Source organism: Anolis sagrei, chromosome X (assembly GCF_037176765.1).
Source record: "Anolis sagrei isolate rAnoSag1 chromosome X, rAnoSag1.mat, whole genome shotgun sequence".
NCBI lineage: Eukaryota > Metazoa > Chordata > Lepidosauria > Squamata > Dactyloidae > Anolis > Anolis sagrei.
The window spans coordinates 51481107-51501518 of NC_090034.1; the positions used below are offsets into that span (position 1 = coordinate 51481107).

The following is a 20412-nucleotide window of genomic DNA, read 5'->3' on the forward strand; positions in this document are numbered from 1 at the left end:
AAGGAAAGGAAGGAGAAAGAGGGAGGAAAGAGGGAAGGAAGGATGAAAGGGTGGAAAGGAAGGGACGAAACTGAGAAGGAAGGAAAGATAAAAGGGAGGGAAAGACAAAAGGGTGGAAGGAAAGGATGGAAGGAAAGAAGGGAAGGAGGAAGGAAAGAAAGAGAAGAGAAAGACAAAAGGGAGGGAAGGACGAAAGGCTGGAAGGAAGGAAAGAGGAAGCAAAGATAGAAGGAAGAAAAGATGACAGAGGGAAAAAGAGGATGGGAAAAGAGTGAGGTGAGGGAGGGAATAGAGAAGGGAAGACCAAAGGAAAGGAAGGAAGGAGAAAGAGGAAGAGAGGGAAGGAAGGAAGGAAGGAAAAAATGGTGGAAGGGAAGGAAGAAGGGAGAAAGAGGAAGGTAAGGAAAGCCTGGAGGAAGGGAAGGAGGAAGGAAAGAGAGGAAGGATGAAAGGGTGGAAAGGAAGGAGAAAGAGGAGGGAAGGAAAGAGATGATAGGATGGTGAGAGAGAGGAGGACCTGAGAAAAGAGCCCAAGGGGCCACATCCACCCCTGGGGCTGGGTTTGCCAAACCTGCTTTAGATTCTATAAAAATTCAAGAAGACAATGCTGTGACTAGCCTTAGAAAGTGCCTTCTATTTTGGGTGGCTGTCAAACTGGGATCAAACTCACAAATGTCAGGTTCGTTTCCCCAGAAAAGATAATTGTCGAATTCCAAATGTCATAGCAAAGACAGCTCACATACACTCCTGCTTGCACCTTACTCTTTCCCCCACAGGAAGCTGAGAATTAGGCAATTATTTTCTCCTCAATGATATATATGGTCTGTCATTCTACCTTCGTTTGCGCCGGTTGCTGCCACCTCTTAAATGTGACGATAGCACTTCTGTTTGGGTTTCCTTTCTCTCTCTCAACCTGCTAACGAAGATGACACCCTGGAATACTTGCCAATTTTATAATTTTAATGAGGACCCAGTTGTTGGTGGAGGATGTCATCAGCTTGAAAAAGAGCGGAGCAAGGGAAAGGTAGTTTTTCGGGTTGCGACGGGCCAGTTCGCAGATGACATTGACGGCCGCTGACTGGACGCCTGGGAACACAGAGAGTAGGAGCAGGCTTATAGAGACAGAAGATCATTTTGCGTGTTACAGTGCCCCGTACACAGAAAGGATTTTCTGAAGTGAGAAGTCAACGACATCTATCTTGGGCCAAACAAAAAACGCATTGGGGTGTGAGGGTGGAGCTTCAGAGCCTTTTCTCTTCTTCTTCCCTTACTGAGTTCCAGAGATGGCTTCCTCAGCCCTCGTCACCAAATCAGACCCCCAAAAGCCCACCCTAATCCCATTCTTCCAAGTTGCTCACCAGGGTCTGGGTCTTCCAGCTTCTCTTTAAGGCGAGGGAAGGCAGGCCGGAGGGATTCGGGATACTTCAAGAACACTTTGTACATGATTAACACTGCTTTCTTGCGGATATAAGGCTTGGTATGAGACATCTGAGGGTGGGAGGAGGAGGAAAGAGCCCCTTATGGGTTATTTTTGCAACAATTGAGAAAAGGATTGTAACATTCCACAGCTCATTAACTATGTCCCTCACCCACTGTGGCCTAAAGACACTATGTTAAAAAACAGCTTTAACTGTTTGGGTATGTTTCCCTCCTCTCCTAAGGCATGCTACTGTTTACAACACTTCTACAAGGTGCAAAAAAAACAAACAAAAAAACCAAAAACAAATAGTAATATTAAATTAAAATTACTTAGTTAAGTCAGCCGTAGCAGAGCACCTGATGAACCAACCTGGACACAGCATATTATTTCAGAATACAAAAATGCTGGACCACTCTTAAGAAGCACCATGTCAGACTACACAAAGGAGCCACTGAAATCCACAAGCATGTGGACAATTTCAATAGAAAGGAAGAAACCATGAAAATGAACAAAATCTGGCAACTAGTATTTAAGAACTCTAAAAGCAGGACAGTAAATAAAGAACAACACTCAAAAAACAGGGGAATTCCAGACAAGAATCAACCAGGGCCAGCTAACACCTCCACACAAAGGATTCCCCCAGGCAGCAACCAGCCAGGCTTTGAAGCTGCAAGGCCATTCAATGCTAACCAAGGTGGCCAACTGCAACATTCTCACTTGCCTCAAGCAGACAAAAGTTCTTTCTCCCACCCTGGACATTATTCCACAGGTATATAAACTCCACTTGTATACTTTCCAATCTACTCCTCAACCTCTGAGGATGCTTGCCATAGATGTGGGTGAAACATCAGGAGAGAATGCTTTTGGAACATGGCGAGACAGCCCAGAAAACTCATAGCAACCCATTACTTAGTTATGTAATAATATCTAAACAAAATGCGGGCCTCACCAGTGTCATGATGTCATTGGCCAAATCTCGGGCAAGATCCGGCGTCACGAAGCAGGACAAACCGGTCAGCGCCACTCCGGTATCATACTGGTTTGGGCTGCTCAAGTCCTAAGGGCAAGACAGGGGGACATTAAATGCTTTCCATACCATTGAGCCATAGCGGTTTTTAAGCAGGTGTCAACAGTGGAGATGCAGCCTCAGATAATAAAAACATCATCACCTTCCGGATCTGGTTGGTGGTCAGCATGATAACGTCAGTCCCCTCATGAAAGCACTGCGAGGCAGCCAAGTACCCGATCCTCTGTGGGATCAAAGGAAAAGTAGTCACGCCTAGAGGCCAAACAGACTCTGTGGCCATCTATTATAGCAGAAGATTGGCAAACGCTAGACCTAGAATCCTCCCTTCCCCTGCATTTATGGGTTTGACTTTGGGAGATTTGACTATGTGTATTATAGTTGTCAACAAATGTGACAACTCTTCCAAAGGAGGAAGATTTTTCGACAGAGCTGTCTCCACAGATCAGGCTCCATCTGAGAATCATAAACTGTACCGACATTCATCACCTTCCTGAAACAATGGCTCTTCAACTACGACTTCCAAAGAGGCTACTCACTTTGAAGGTGAATTTGGAAGCACTCATGACCTCAATGATGTTGAAGGCCGCCCAGCTGATATCGTAGCCCAGCATCTGCAACTGTTAGAAGCAGAGAAGGGAAGATTGAGGCACTGATTTCAGAAAGGCAAGAATCACAAGATAATTTTATCGCAAGACTTGAGCAGCACGGACTCGCAAATTCTGTCTTTCTGTGGCATGAGAACTGGCCCCGCACCTTCCAGAAATGAGAACATTATTTCAGGCATCTCCTCCAATGTCATCCAACCTCTTCTTCACAGAAAGAGGGAGAGTAAGGCAACTCAAGACCTCAGCAAGTGTCATACTTACATAGGTGAGCTTACAGACGGCATTTGCTTTCACCGCAATGTTGTCCTGCTTCAACTCCTGCTTGATCTCATCAATGCACTGAGAGATGTACTTTGCCTAGAGGAAAAGAAGAAGGAAGAGAGAGAAAAGTGGAAGGATAAGTAGGTTCCTGCAAAGAGGCTTGATAAGCGAGCAGAACGCTTCACTCTTGAGACACAATGTTTTAGTTTCATCATATTTTGCCCACTGTCCAAGAAAGCCACCTGTTTACTCTCTACAAGAGTTGCTTCTCTCAGCTCTTCCTGACTGTGAGGACTAGAGGTCATGCAGAGACACAGCAAGCAAACTCCTCAAGGAAAGATAAACCAAGAGTTGGGAATTAACTCTCCAATCAAAGTACCAGCCCTCCAAAGGGGTTGACCAAAAAAAGGTGGATGTATAACCACAGTTCGGCCATTGATGAACCAAATGTGGGATGGAAACCATGCCATTTGACGTTCAGAGCACCAGGCCAACATTCATCAAAGCCGGCTGTTGTTTAGCCAATTCATTCATCATAGTTTACCCCACCTTTCTACAGAAGTGTTTAAGGCACTGTGTAACCTAGAAAATGAACACTACATTAAGACCAAAGCTATATTTAATATTGTTTGCACCAACTACTCAGCTGATTTGAGATTCTCCTTGCCGACTCCACCAAAATCACAAACTCCCAAGACCTGTTGTTTTATGTAAGGGCCAATGTGAGCTGTGTGTTCCCAATCATGGGATTTTGTGCTATCTCAAAACCACATTATGAAATGGGAAATCAATCCCAAGGATCTAAAGAGCTCTACCGAGGAAGCAGGACTGAGTCACAATGGCAACTGAACTATTAAGCGTTTGGACAGCATCTTGCCAAAGATGTGGACGACCATCAGGCAGGAAGACTTGGAATTCGGCAGCGGAGGCAACTCATACAAAGCTTCAGGCCCTTGATCGACATTTTTCTAGCTATTGCAACTTGGCCAAAGAATAAAATGAAAACCACAGCACTTGCTGAATTATACTTGGAAAAATTAAGGAAACCACCAGCCACAGAACATCAGCTTCTCCTTTCAGGTCAAAATAGTAGTTTACTGGTTTTAATCTATTGTTATATGCTACTTTAGTTATGTGATGTATTTTATATTTTGTGAGGCATTGAATTTTGCCATTTACTTTGTTGTGAACCGCTTTGAGTCTCCACAGGTCTGAGAAAAGCGGTATATAAATAAATAAGATGGTTTTACAGCACTGGCAGTAATGAGAGATGCTGAACGATCATCCTTGTTCGGCATGCAACTGATCACCAAAGACATTGTGCCTCATGCTAAATATTTGATGACCATGTCAGAGCTGGAGAAAACAGATGTCAAGGAATCCCTCACGCGTTGAGCCCAGGTCTCCAGCTCCGGCTTTACTTGCCCCAAATGACTTTTTTCTAAAGCCACTAAAAAAAATTCACCAGGTGAAGATACTGGGGAGACAACAATCCTCAGTTATACTATTTTCACATTTCATCAATAACTGAAGAAATTTAAAGGCCCGATTTCCATCTGCTCTGTACGACAAACATCAGATTAATTCCCAAGCCCACAAATCCATGCCCACATCAGAGACAATTTGCTGATGAGGATTATCTGTGCCGGAGGAAAAGTAGGGTAAATATAGAAGGATGAGCCTGGCTCAGATTTTGGAAGAAAACTCCCTAATTTGGCATCTGCGCTGGCTTTAAACATGACACATATGGCAACTCAAGGGGCAGCATAGCTGCATTTGATACACGTCCCTGACAAGGTGGCCAATAGTTGTGTAATGACCTTCTTCTAGTTTCAGGGCTTTTCAGCTCAGAGAGAAAAGCACTCTGAAGATATCAGATAGAAGATGGGCAAGGGGGAGGAATATGGGGGGGGGGCAGAAACAAGGACAGCCTGATCTCCATATGGTGATATGAGTTGTGGGGGGGGGGGGGAACAGACAGCTCCTCTTAGAGGTGATACTGCAAGCCCCGTCTTCCCAATTTACACTCTGCCACGCTGAGTGTGATTTTTAGCAGGTTTACACTTCTGCAGTCAAATCCTGTACTCCTTCAGAGAGACAGGTCACAGAGAAAGAGTTCACATTTATAGACCTGCACAAGAAAATGCCTTTGAATGTATGTTCTATGCCAAGTTGGATAGCCATGGCTTTTGAGGCTGCTGACCAGACTTGAAAGTAACTGACACCCAGCATTGGCTACCTAGAAAGCAGAAATGCGATGTGTAAAAGGAACCAAAAACCAGGCGGCCGCCAAAGCTGGCAATGGGCACAAAGGCAATGCCAGAAAGACACGTCTTGAGTTTAGCCATGAGTCATGTGGCGGGAAAACGTCACTGGGCCGCAGAAGAAATAAGGAGGAAGAAAGGCTTTTTTTCTGGCTGAGAAAGAGAAGGGGTGGCTTGGGGCAGGGGCCTGGAGGAGGCTCCAGAAAGCAGCAAGGCAAAGAGGAAAAAAGGGAGTGGGCCAAAGAGGAGGCAGAGAGAAGATAGGTGTGCAAATCTGAAAGGCCCTTTTGTCTCCCAGGAGAACAAGCTCCCTTTGTATCTTGGAATGAAGTATTTCTCTTGTTGTTGAGTGGGGATTGCTTTTTGCCAGACATAAGCATTCCCTGCATCTCCTCAGCTGCCAAAAGATTAGGGAAGTGTCCCAATGTAGCCCTCCATAATGGAGATCAAAGTCTCCCTATCCTTTGATCGGCAAGACTCATTTTGGCAGGACCAAAATGGGTCACCTCTGCTCCCCTAGACAAAAAGATAAAACTTCTATAGCAGCTTTTTCCAAACTGTGTGTCTGGACACACCAGTGTGTCACATGAAAAGTGATCCCCGCTTCTCTGTCCCCACAAAGGGTGCAAGTGTTCAAATGTAGGTTCTGCTTTAATTTTATAATATGCACCATTTGTTGATTGAGTTGCAACAATTTCTACCAAATTGGATACATTTCTCATTAACAAAAGAAAGTCAGTTAACAATTATGTTTGTGATTAACCATATGGAGATGCTATAGAGGAAAATACACAGCATCAACTGTAGGACATTTAACCAACTACCAAACTCACAAGTTTTGTATTTGTCTTTGTTTGCTTTGTTCTGTTAGAAATGTAATATAATGGACTGGTTGCTCTGACACGACAAATAAATAAATAACTGTAGGACATCAGCGAAAAGGGGAAAGGTCTGAACGTTTCTACAGAAAAGATTGAGATGTACATAATACATTATTTAACACACATTATTTAATACATTATTTTAATATATATATATTTAATATATATTATTTAATATATATATAGGGTATTACATATTAAAAACACCCATATTTACTCGGGTCAAATGCGCCATCTAATCTAATGCACACCTCAATTTTCAAAACCAAAAAAAAGTATTTATTGCTAAATGTAAAGCACAAAAAGTGGCCAAACATGCTATCTGTCCATTACAGTCGCTTAGGATTCCTTCTTTACGAATGAAAGTGTGAGAGCACTAAAGCTTCCAGCAACAGAAAGGATAAACCTTGGGATGTATCTACACTGAAGAATGGATCTACTTTATAACTGCCTTGGTTCAATGCTATGGAATCATGAGGGTTGCAGTTTGACAAGGCCTTGTGCCTTCTCAGTCAAAGGATTCTTATGCCTCATGCCATTTGTTTGTAAAGCTATCATCCTCCCAACCCTGCTATATGCCTGTGAAACGTGGACTATCTACAGACGTCACATGCAACTCCCGGAACGATTCCATCAGCGTTGCCTCCGAAAAATCCTGCAAACCTTCGGAAGACAGGCGAACAAATGTCAGCGTGCTGGAAGACGCAAAGACCACCAGCATTGAAGCAATGGTCCTCTGCCATCAACTCCGCTGGACCGGCCACGTTGTCCAAATGCCCGGTCACTGTCTCCCAAAGCAGTTGCTCTACTCTGAACTCAAAAATGAAAAACGGAATGTTGGAGGACAGGAAAAGAGATTTGAAGACAGGCTCAAAGCCAACCTTAAAAACTGCAGCACAGACACCGAAAACTGGGAAGCCGTGGCCCTTGAGCGCTCTAGCTGGAGGTCAGCTTTGACCATCAGTGCTGTAGAATTTGAAGAGGCACGAATGGAAGACGAAAGGGAGAAAAGTGCTACGAGGAAGGCGCGTCAAGCCAACCCTGACTGGGACTGCTCTCCACCTGGAAACCGATGCCCTCTCTGCAGCAGAACATGTTGATCAAGAATAGGGCTCCACAGTCACCTATGTACCCACCACCAGGACACTGCACTTGGAGGACATTCTTACTCGAGGGATTGCCTAAATAAGTATGCCTCGTCAAACTACAAATCTCAGGATCGCATAGGATTGAGCTCTGGTCATTAAATGAGAGATGGTGTCCCTCAAAGAGGAGCTCCAGGTGCAGCTCCTGAAGCAGCTTCCCTCTTTGGCTCAGCACTAAGATTACCGTATGATGCAGATCTGCACATAATTTGAGTTGCTTATCTTTCCTTTTGAGGTATAGCTTCCAGGACCTAGATAGTCTACCTTTTGAGTACTGACTAGGCCTAAACCTGTTTGGCTTCTGTGACCAGAGAGAACACAGAGCTATTGCAAGAAAGTGAGACTGATAAGCATATCCCATTGAATTCTATCAAAGGTCTGCAGCATGGGATGCACTCTCGCCTCATACCAAAGCATCCTCCAAATCATAGCCTCATGCCGGAGAATGCAACACAGCTGCCTAAGGCCCAGGTTTTTGAGGAAACGTGAAATGTAAAGATGATGGTAATAATAACAGTCAATAGAAACACACTAGTGACTATTCATATTGTGGAAATTACTAACATTCCTATTAATGACACTTTTGAGTCTCCGTTGTAGCCGTTTTGAGTCTTGTGGAGGGAAAAAGCAGGGTATAAATCATTATCATCATAATGAAACTATGTTTTGCTAATATTAACTGTACTGCTGTCAGAACAGGGTCACAAAAGGCCTACTTCACCTTTATTAGACTGGATAGATTACAATTGGCTGAAACTGTAGCCCTGAGGAGCCTTTTGTCAAAAGGAACATTTGCTTTAAATAGTAGCCAACATGATTTGTCCAAGATACACAAAAAGAAAATGTTTCTTTCAACAAATGCCTCCTCAGGGATACATTGCAACCTGTTGTAATCATGCATGTTTTTGTTTTCTCCTTACTAGAGAAAACAAATACATCTAGAGAAAAATGCTACTCGGCTGTCTGTATCATCATCCATTGTGCCACTGAGACAGTTAGTATCATCCACAACTTTTGTTGTGTCCCTTTGAGTTGTTTCCAATAATAAATCTATCAAGGAGTTTTCTTGACCAGATCTGCTCAGAGAACCATCAATTAACAGAGATTTGAACCATGAATATAGTGAATTTTTTTAATTGACCCTCTAAAGGACTGGAAACTATCTAGGAGATATAATAAATTAAATAGTTAAATAGATGAATAAATAAATTAGACACAGGTTGAGTATCCCTTGTCCAAAACACTTGGAGCAGAAGTGTGTCGGATTATGGACTATTTACAGACACATATTGGTGGTGGGACCCCAATCTGAATACATGTATGTTCTATATGCATCTTATATACAAAGCTATGACTCATATTTTGACTAATGTGTCCATTGAAGCATCAGAAAACAAAGGTGCCAACCTCTGAGTGACCTGAAATATGAGATATAGATAATAAAGGACAAATAAAGCTGACCCATACACATTATATGCATAATAAATAGAAGAGCTGAAAATATAAACAGGTAAAAAGCAACAAATGTAAATAAACAACAAATAGAGCAGATTAATAAGTACATAGTCAGTTTAGTAAAAACGGACAAAGCAATACATATAAATATAGGCCACAAATACATAAAAAGTAAATAATAGCTATAAGAGACCCATAGTAATATAGATGGGAGGATATGTGTGTTTATGTGTATGTGTGTATGTATATATATGTGTGTGTGTATATATATATATATATATATATACCATATATACTTGAATATAAGCTGACCCGAATATAAGTCGAGGCACCTAATTTTACCACAAAAAACTGCAAAAACGTATTGACTTGAGTATAAGCTGAGAGTGAGAAATTTAGCTTGTACTGGTAATCATCAGTAGGTTAAATGTTTTTGAGTATTTACATACAACTGTAATTTAAGATAAGACTGCCCAAATCTGATTAAACCATTATTCTAACCTCCTTCAATGCAAATGTGCTTACCTATTACTAATAATGATAGAGTAGAATAATAAATGCAATAACATGAAATAAAAATAATAATAGAGTAAATAATAGAAATGTAATAATATTGGTAATAATAAAGTAATAAAAGCAATAATAACAATAATAGAGTAAAATAATAAAAGCAATAATAATAATAAATAGAATAAAATAATAAATGTAATAAAATAATAATAGAGGAAAATAATGTAAGTGTAATAATAATAATAGAGTAAAATAATAAATGTAATAAAAATAATACTAATAACAGAGTAAAATAATAAATAACCTTGACTCGAGTATAAGCCGAGGGGAACTATTTCAGCCTAAAAAAGGGGCTGAAAAAATAGGCTTATACTGGAGTATATACAGTGACTAAAAAAATAAAAATAAAAAGAGAAGCAAATACTAATAAGAAATCATAAATAAATCAATAACTAATATAACAAATATTAGCAATGAACAAATATAATATTAAATTGATCGACACAAATAAAAAGCAATGGATATAAATAATATAAACAAAGTGTTAATACTAAATAACAAATATAAATATAATGGACATTAATAAATAGCTTAAAAGATAATAAAGATAAATATAAATAGTGAATAAATAAAATAAAAAGCAATGGATACAAGGAATATAAATAAATTTCAAATAATAGATATTATAAATAATATAAACAATAAATTGTAAACATATAGATAAAAACAAAATATAATAAATATTAAGAAACAGTTACGAAATAAAGAAATAAGATAAAAAATCAATACTGTCGATACAAATATTATATTAATAAATTGCAAATAAATAAATAAATAATAACTTTTTTTTTGTTCCCCGCCTCCATCTCTCCAAAGGGACTCGGGGCGGCTTACAGATGGCAGAGTGTGCCTAAAACAATGCATAATAAACACACAATACAAGATAACCAATATTCCAAATAATAAACATTAATAGTGAACAAATATAATTATAGATAAATTAGTACGCAATACATATAAATAATATTAATAAATTACAATGAATAGATAACGAACATTATAAATAATATAAGAATCCTTAATCATTAATTATTAATAAATAGAGAATATAATGCAATATAAATAAATTATAAAGAATAAATGATGAGTATTCCAAACAATATATTAAACAGTAATAAAAATGCGTAGATAAAAAAGCAACTGATATCAATAATATAAATAAATAATAGTTAAGAAGTTTTATAAATAATATAAACGGTAATAGTGAACAAATATAATACGAATAATTACGGTATCTATATAAATAAAAATGTTATGTTTGTTTGTGGGATTAACAGAACTCAAAAACCACTGGACAAATTGACACCAAATTTGGACACAAGACACCTAACAACCCAATGTATGTCCTTCACTAAAAAAATTGATTTTGTCATTTGGGAGTTGTAGTTCCTGGGATTTATAGTTCACCTACAATCAAAGAGCATTCTGAACCCTACCAATGATGGAATTGAACCAAACTTGGCACACAGTTCTCCCATGACCAACAGAAAATACTGGAAGCGTTTGGTGGGCATTGACCTTGAGTTTTGGATTTGTAGTTCACCTACATCCAGAGATCACTGTGGACTCGAACAATGATGGATCTGGACCAAACTTGGCATGAATACTCAATATGTCCAAATGTGAACACTGATGGAGTTTGAGGAAAATAGAATCTTGACATTTGGGAGTTGTAGTTGCTGGGATTTATAGTTCACCTACAATCAAGGAGCATTCCGAACCCCACCAACAATAGAATTTGGCCATATCTCCCACACAGGACCCATATGTGGGCCACAGCAACGCGTGGCAGGGGATGGCTAGTAATAGATAAAAATACAAAACACTGCACATAAATGCATATAAATAACAAATAATTTGAAATAAACAATGTAGCAAAAATAAATAATATAACAATAGATGAAATTAGGAAGCAATGGATACAACAAATATAAATGGTAAAGAATTAGATTAGATTTATTCTAAATAATATAATAAACCATTAATACACAGTGAACAACTAGACTAATGGTAAAAGATAGATACAAAATCAAAAGGAATGGCTCCAAAGAATCTAAACGCATTGAGAAGGGGAAAGATGACACTCCAAGATGAGGCGGCGGGAGCTCACCTCGTCCTCCTTGTGGTTGCGGATGCCCCTCACGAGGTCCTGCAGGTTCTTGTCAAACATGCGGTCGATGCTGCCTTTGACCATCTTCAGAGCCATGGCGGCGGAAGGAGGAGGAGGAGAAGGAGAAGAAGGAGGAGAGGAAAGCCGCCGCTGGACTCGAGGCGGGTGGGGAAAGGCTGCTTCCAGCAACACCGGCGGCGAGAAGGCAGTCCTCGGCCTTAAAGGCGCGCTCCCATCCCGGGGCGGCGGCCGCCTCCAGTCCCTTCTTTCCTGCCCCTCCGGCGCCGCTTCTCTGAGGCAATTAAAATGGCAAAATGGCGAAGAGTCAGCTGAGAAGAGGAAACTCAAGCCGCGCCCCCTTTTTGCGCGACGGCGTCAGCACGCAAGAGCGCCGGCTGGAAGCCCCGCCCACTTCATACTAACTAGGATTAGCACGCAGGCGGCGACTGCTGGAAGCCCCGCCCTCTTTTAGCCTCACCAACGTCAGCACACAGGCCGCGCCCGAATGGAAGCTGAGAGCCACGCCCCCTTTTGATGCCGGCTGACGTCATCACGAAGGTGGTTCCTGGCTTTTCAATATTCACCGTCAGTACGCCACGCCCCCTTATATGCCCACCAATGACAGCATGGAGGCGGCGCCCTGTTGAAAGCCAAGCCCCCTTTTGTTGCCCATCAGCACGAAAACATACCAAGCCACCTTGTCTCTCTCCTGAGGAATCTGTACAACAGTGGTTCTCAACCTTCCTAATGCCATGACCCCTTAATACAGTCCTTCATGTTGTGGTGACCCCCAACCATAATATTGTTTTACTAGGTTCTTGTGGGTTTTTTCGGGCTATAGAGCCATGTTCTAGAGGCATTTCTCCTGACGTTTCGCCTGCATCTATGGCAAGCATCCTTAGAGGTTGTGAGGTCTGTTGGAAGTAGGAAAATGGGTTTATATATCTGTGGAATGGCTGGGGTGGGGCAAGGAGCTCTTCCCTGCTGCAGTTAGGTGTGAATGTTTAGCTGATCACCTTCATTAGCATTTGAAGGCCTGCTTGAGCCTGGGAAAATCTGTTGCTGGGAGGTGTTAATCTGTGCCTGGTTTTTTCCTCTCTGTTGTTTAGCTGTTATAATTTTAGAGTTTTTTAATACTGGTAGCCAGATTTTGTTCATTTTCATGGTCTCTTCCTTTCTGTTGAAATTGTCCACGTGCTTGTGGATTTCAATGGCTTCTCTGTGTAGCCTGACATGGTGGTTGTGAGAGTGGTCCAACATTTCTGTGTTCTCAAATAATATGCTGTGTCCAGGCTGGTTCATCAGGTGCTCTGCTATGGCTGACTTCTCTGGTTGAAGTAGTCTGCAGTGCCTTTCATGTTCCTTGATGCGTGTCTGGGCAATGCTGCGTTTGGTGATCCCTATGTAGACTTGTCCACAGCTGCATGGTATACGGTAGACTCCTGCAGAGGTAAGAGGATCCCTCTTGTCCTTTGCTGAACGTAGCATTTGTTGGATTTTCTTGGTGGGTTTGTAGATTGTTTGTATGTTGTGTTTCCTCATCAGCTTCCCTATGCGATCAGTGGTTCCCTTGATGTATGTTTAATATAATATTGTTTTCATTGCTACTTCATAACAGTCATTTTACTACTGTTATAAATCATAATGTAAATATCTGATATGCAGGATGCATTTTCATTTACTGGGCCAAACTGGGCACAAATACCCAATACACCCAAATGTGAATGCTAGTGGGGTTGGGGGAGGATTGATTTTGTAATCTGGGAGTTGTAGTTGCTGGGATTTATAGTTCATTACAATCAAAGAACATTCTGAACTCCACCAATGATAGAATTGGCTCAAACTTCCCACATGGAATCCCCATGACCATCAGAAAATACTGTTTTTCTTATAGTCTTTGGCGACCCCTCTGACAACCCTTCGCGACCCCCTCAGGGGTCCCGACTCCCAGGTTGAGAAACACTGCTGTACAAGGACCAAGTAGCAACAGTCAGAACTGACCACGGAACAACAGACTGGTTCAAGATTGGGAAAGGCGTACGGCAAGGCTGCATCCTCTCACCCAACCTTTTTAACGTGTATGCAGAACACATCATGCGATGTGCGGGGCTTGATGAATGCAAAGCTGGGGTGAAAATTGCTGGAAGAAACATTAACAACCTCAGATATGCAGATGACACCACTCTGATGGCCGAAAGCGAGGAGGAGCTGAGGAGCCTTCTAATCAAGGTGAAAGAAGAAAGCGCAAAAGCCGGGTTGCAGCTAAATGTCAAAAAAACCAAGATTATGGCAACAAGAATGATTGACAACTGGGAAATAGAGGGAGAAAATGTGGAGGCCATGACAGACTTTGTATTTCTAGGCGCTAATATTACTGCAGACGCAGATTGTGGCCAGGAAATCAGAAGACGCTTACTTTTTGGGAGGAGAGCAATGTCCAATCTCAATAAAATAGTGAAGAGTAGAGACATCAGACTGGCAACAAAGATCCGCCTAGTCAAAGCCATGGTATTCCCTGTAGTAACCTACGGATGTGAGAGCTGGACCTTAGGGAAGGCTGAGCGAAGGAAGATCGATGCTTTTGAACTGTGGTGCTGGAGGAAAGTGCTGAGAGTGCCTTGGACTGCGAGAAGATCCAACCAGTCCATCCTCCAGGAAATAAAGCCCGACTGCTCACTGGAGGGAAAGATACTAGAGACAAAGTTGAAGTACTTTGGCCACATCATGAGGAGATAGCAAAGCCTAGAGATGACAATTATGCTGGGGAAAGTGGAAGGCAAAAGGAAGAGGGGCCGACCTAGGGCAAGATGGATGGATGGCATCCTTGAAGTGACTGGACCGACCTTGAAGGAGCTGGGGGTGTTGACGGCCGACAGGGAGCTCTGTCGTGGGCTGGTCCATGAGGTCACGAAGAGTCGGAGACGACTGAACGAATGAACAACAACAACAAGCACAAAAACAGTACTTATTTATTTATCACTAGCTGGAGCCCCCGGTGGCACAGTGGGTTAAACCCCTGTGCCGGCAGGACTGAAGACCAACATGTCGCAGGTTCGAATCCGGGGAGAGGTGGATGAGCTCCCTCTATCAGCTCCAGCTCTTCATGCGGGGACATGAGAGAAGCCTCCCACAAGGATGATAAAAACATCAAATCATCCAGGCGTCCCCTGGGCAACATCCTTGCAGACGGCCAATTCTCTCACACCAGAAGCGACTTGCTCCTAACACGACCAAAAAAAAATCACTAGTTGTCCCCTGACACACGTTGCTGTGGCCCAGTCTGGTGATCTGGAAAATAAAGTAATGAGAAAGTGTTGGTTTCTAATAATAATAATAAAATAATAATAATAATAAAACTTCCCATCTCCCCAAGGGACTCGGAGCGGCTTACATGAGGCCAAGCCCAACCATACATCAATAAACAACAACAATAAACAAAGCAGAAAATACAATACAATTAATATAAATCACATATAAACAATAACCAATAAACAGTAACACACAAAATTTTAAAAACCTATGGCCGGACCAAATGTAATGGTTTAAAAATTAAAAAATAAACGCTGGGCATGAACAAGGTCAGATATAACTGGTATAGGGTTTTCAAAGAGAGATGAGGGAACGCAGTCAATCCTGACCAGTAGTAAAGTGCATTCTGAGGGCATATTGCTGAAAGTTTTATAATAATAATAATAATAATAATAATAATAACAACACTTTATTTGTACCCCGCTACCATCTCCCCAAGGGACTCGGTGCGGCTTATATGAGGGCAAGCCCGCAATACATCAATAAACAGAACACCAATAAAATAAAACATCAATAAACAATCAATGCAATATAAATCATAATCACATAAACAAAATAAACAATAAGCAGTCAACAGTAACATATAAACATTTAAAACCAATGGCCAGGCCAAATGTGATAGATTAAAATTAAAAAAATAGTGCTGATGTGAACCAGGTAGGATATAATTGGGATAGGATTTTTAGAGAGAATGAGGGAATGCAGTCAATCCTAAAGCAGTAGTAAAGTGCATTTTGAGGACATAATGCTGAGAGTTTTCCCTATTCTGGGAAGGCACACTGGAACAGCCACGTTTTCAGGCTCCTCCTAAAGACTGCCAGAGTTGGGGCATGCCTGATGTCCTTGGGAAGCGAGTTCCAGAGTCGGGGGGCCACCACCGAGAAGGTCCTCTCTCTCGTCCCCACCAATCGCGTCTGCGAAGGAGGTAGGAGTGTGAGCAGGGCCTTTCCAGATGATCGAAGAGATTGTGTGGGTTCGTACACAGAAATATGGTCACGCATTTGTAATTTCTTTATGCTTGTGGGAAAACAGTATTTCTTGTTGTTTCTTTGTCAGTGTTGATGTGGAGATTGTCAGGTTTGCCTACTCTGGAACATGCAACAGCCACGAGAGTATCGAGAATATCTCTCTCGATATTAGGAAGCTATTTCTTGATTTAAGTGGCTGGTGTGCTGGCTAATATCCAAACAGAGGATGGGCCGGAGATGTCACTGCCTTGGTCCTTTCATTACAGTCTGCTACTTTCTGACAGTTGTCAGGTGATGCAAAACCAGCTAAACAGTATAATTCCTACAGCAGTGTAGGGCGTAGACATCCTGTGATAGTGTGGCATGTCTCATTAAGAGCTACATCCACAGTTTTAACGTGCTGAGATGTATTCCACACTGGGCATGTGTGCTCAGCAACAGAGTAGCAAAGCGCAAAGGCAGATGTCTTCACTGTGTCTGGTTGTGATCCCCAGGTTGTGCCAGTCAGCTTTTGTATGATATTATTTCTAGCACCCACTTTTTGCTTGATATTCAAGCAGTGCTTCTTGTGAGCCAGAGCACAGTCCAGAGTGACTCCCAGGTCTTTGGACGTGCTGCAATGTTCTAGTGGGATTCCTTTCCAGATAATCCTCAGAGCTCGAGATGCTTGTCTGTTCTTAAGGTGAACAGCTCTCCAAGATCATTTACCCGGCCCTCATTCAGGGTCAACCTAAGTCTGAAACAACTTGAAAGCACACAACAACATCAATCCTATCTCATCAGCCAAAAGCAGGCCCATACTTCCCATTGAAATACTAATAAGTTTATATTTGTTAAAATTGTTCTTCATTTTAATTATTGCAGTGTTTTTAAGTGTTTTTGCACTACAAATAAGATATGTGCAGTGTGCATAGGAATTCATTCATTATAATCTGGCTCTCCAACTGTTTGAGGGACCGTGACCTGGCCCTCTGTTTAAAAAGTTTGAGGACCCCTGTGTTAGACTATTTCAAAGCTCCCTGCTTGAGCGATGATGGCACAATCGTCAGCATAGGTGAAACTCCCTGTACCTTCTGGCAGTGGCTGGTTTTGGCGGTGACCAGGGGAACATTTGCACAGCTAAAGCTTGTGCGCCAGCTGCGCCCATACCTTGGGAAGTCTGACTTGGACACGGCAGTCCACGCTCTGGTTACATCCCGTTTAGACTACTGCAACGCTCTCTACGTGGGGTTGCCTTTGAAGACAGCTTGGAAGCTCCAACTAGTCCAACGCTCGGCAGCCATGATTTTAACAGGAGCGGAGCGCAGGGAGCATACAACCCCCTGTTGCGCCAACTCCACTGGCTACCGATCTGCTACCGGGCTGAATTCAAAGTGCTGGCGTTGGCCTTTAAAGCCCTAAACGGTTCCGGCCCAAGCTACCTATCCGACCGCATCTCTGCCTATGAACCCACCAGGACTTTGAGATCTTCCGGGGAGACCCTGCTCTCGATCCCGCCTGCTTCTCAAGCTCGGCTGGCGGGGACGAGAGATAGGGCCTTCTCAGTGGTGGCTCCTCGGCTGTGGAACGCCCTTCCTACGGACATTAGACTAGCACCATCTCTAATGGTATTCCGCAAAAAAGTGAAGACCTGGCTGTTTGAGCAGGCGTTCGAATAATTAGTGCAATGATTGGTTAATGAACACTGGAATGGAACAATGGATGACGAATCTGGAACATGTTTTTGATGACGAGACGACAGTGAATGGGTATTGTAGTAACTGTTTATTAATTGTGTAATGTGTTAGGTTGTTAACTGTTTCTATATTGTAGCACTGAATTTTTGCTGTTCGTATTTGTTGTGAACCGCTGTGAGTCGCCTTCGGGCTGAGAACAGCGGTATATAAGTAAGGTAAATAAATAAATAGATAAATGTTGAACTTTGATGGAGCAAGCACGCTCCCCAAAGACAGGCTGTTCTTCTGTCTTCCTCATCTGCTTCCCTGACCCTGGAACTCAATAAAGAAGCTCCTGCTTTGTAGATTTCCTATGAAGCAGGTGTGGTGGTAGTCTTTTCTGAAATTATACATATTTTTTTCAGGAGGAGGCAATGATTTAGTGTCATAGGCTGCTGACAGGTCTATGAAGACAGCTCCCTGTTGCCTTTCAAAACCATCTTCTATGTGCTGAGTCAGGTTCAGCACTTGTGATGTGCAGCTTTTGCCTTTCTTGAAACCAACTTGTTGTGGAATTGTACATGGATCTATTTTTTTCCGTAATTCTATGCAAAGTAAGTCTTTGTAGAGATGCCACAACAGAGCAAGGACTCGGCAGGGAGCCACCCTCACTTTTTTTTTTATTCAGGCGAGGACGCCGACAGACGTCAGCACGTAGGAAGTGCCCGGCTGGGAGCCCCACCCCTTTTCATCCTCACCAAAATCAGCACGTAGGCGGCGCCCGGCTGGAAGCCACGCCCCTTTTCCTGCTCAATGATGTCAGCATTCAGGCGGCGCCCGAGTTGAAGCCACGCCCCCTTTAAACACTCACTATCGTCAGCATGTGGGCAGTGCCTGGCTAGGAGCTCCGCCCTCTTTTAAAAACGTCGGTTGACGTCAGCTGTAGGTGGCTCCGGCAGGGAACCACGCCCACTTGTTATTTCTTGAAGGCCCTGGCCCTGTTCTCCTTCAGAGGCATTCTGAAGCCCCACCCATTGATGAGTTTCCGCCCCTGGCCCCGCCCACTCCTGCGTCTTCCCTCTGGCATAACTCTATATTATATTTTGAAGTAATACAGTAGTTATAATATTACAATGTTTATTGTACTCTTATTTTTGATGTAATCATTATATTGAAGTATATTAAAGTCAATAAATAATATATAATATTTATTATTGTTCTATATTTATTATATATACATATTATATTTTTAATATTGTAGCATTTGTCTCTGGTTGTACTGGTCCATTTAGTTTTCTTGGCAAGGATACTGGGGTGGTTTGCCGTTGCCTTCCCCAGGGATCACGCTTGGTCTGACCTCTCTGCCACGACCGTCCCGTCTTGGGTGGCCCTTCACGGTTTCGCTCATGACATCATTGAGGTGCTCAAGCTCCAGCGCCCCGACAAGGCGGTGACCCTTTGACTGGTTCAAGATTGGGAAAGGCGTACGGCAAGGCTGCATACTCTCACCCAACCTTTTTAACTTGTATGCAGAACACATCATGTGCGATGTGCGGGGCTTGATGAATGCAAAGCTGGGGTGAAAATTGCTGGAAGAAACATTAACAACCTCAGATATGCAGATGACACCACTCTGATGGCCGAAAGCGAGGAGGAGCTGAGGAGCCTTCCAATCAAGGCGAAATAAGAAAGCGCAAAAGCCGGGTTGCAGCTAAACATCAAAAAAATCAAGATTATGGCAACAAGAATGATTGACAACTGGAAAATAGAGGGAGAAGATATGGAGGCCGTGACAGACTTTGTAGTTCTATGTGCAAAGATGACTGCAGATGCAGACTGTGGCCAGGAAATCAGAAGACGCTTACTTCTTGGGAGGAGAGCAATGTCCAGTCTCGATAAAATAGTAAAGAGTAGAGACATCAGACTGGCAACAAAGATCCGCCTAGTCCAAGCCATGGTATTCCCTGTAGTAACCTACGGATGTGAGAGCTGGACCTTAGGGAAGGCTGAGCGAAGGAAGATCGATGCTTTTGAGCTGTGGTGTTGGAGGAAAGCTCTGAGAGTGCCTTGGACTGCGAGAAGATCCAACCAGTCCATCCTCCAGGAAATAAAGCCCGGCTGCTCACTGGAAGGAAGGATACTAGAGACAAAGTTGAAGTACTTTGGCCACATCATGAGGAGACAGCAAAGCCTAGAGAAGACAATGATGCTGGGGAAAGTGGAAGGCAAAAGGAAGAGGGGCCGACCAAGGGCAAGATGGATGGATGGCATCCTTGAAGTGACTGGACTGACCTTGAAGGAGCTGGGGGTGGTGACGGCCGACAGGGAGCTCTGGCGTGGGCTGGTCCATGAGGTCACGAAGAGTCGGAGACGACTGAACGAATGAACAACAACAACAACAAAGCATTTGTCTATTTTTAGCTTTGGAATATACAACACGTACAGAATCAGGCATGTAGCCGGGGAGGGGGGGGGGCTTGAGGGGCTTGAGCCCCCCCCCCCCCCCGAAATTCTCATGGTGGTTCGCGAAAAGGCCTTACTGGTGCATTATTTAAACTGTTATGTTTATTCATATCATGATCTGATCACCATACTCAATATATCCCATATGCATGGGGGTATTGGGATAATGATACAAAAGGTTTGCTAGGGTAGACCCTCTTTCACTCAGGCTCAGCCCCCCACCGAAACCCCCCCTGAAAAAAACTCAGCCCCCTCCCCCCCCCCGAATCGAAATCCTGG

General features: G+C 42.8%; 1 protein-coding gene across 4 annotated transcripts in view; it reads right to left on the minus strand.

Moving 5' to 3' along the window:
- Nucleotides 1–12069, minus strand: part of AP3D1 (adaptor related protein complex 3 subunit delta 1) — a 48005-nt gene extending 35936 nt beyond the window's left edge. For 2 of the 4 annotated variants that reach the window (XM_060785134.2, XM_060785136.2), the window contains exons 1-7: nt 11739–12069; nt 3314–3409; nt 2984–3064; nt 2590–2670; nt 2370–2477; nt 1359–1488; nt 947–1086 (exon numbers count right to left, since the gene is read on the minus strand). In XM_060785134.2, the coding sequence (XP_060641117.2) occupies nt 947–1086; nt 1359–1488; nt 2370–2477; nt 2590–2670; nt 2984–3064; nt 3314–3409; nt 11739–11834 (732 nt within the window). In that variant the 5' untranslated portion in view covers nt 11835–12069. The remainder of the gene's footprint in view (nt 1–946; nt 1087–1358; nt 1489–2369; nt 2478–2589; nt 2671–2983; nt 3065–3313; nt 3410–11738) is intronic. The other 2 variants (XM_060785135.2, XM_060785137.2) reach the window with 1 other exon arrangement.
- Nucleotides 12070–20412: the final 8343 nt, after the last annotated feature.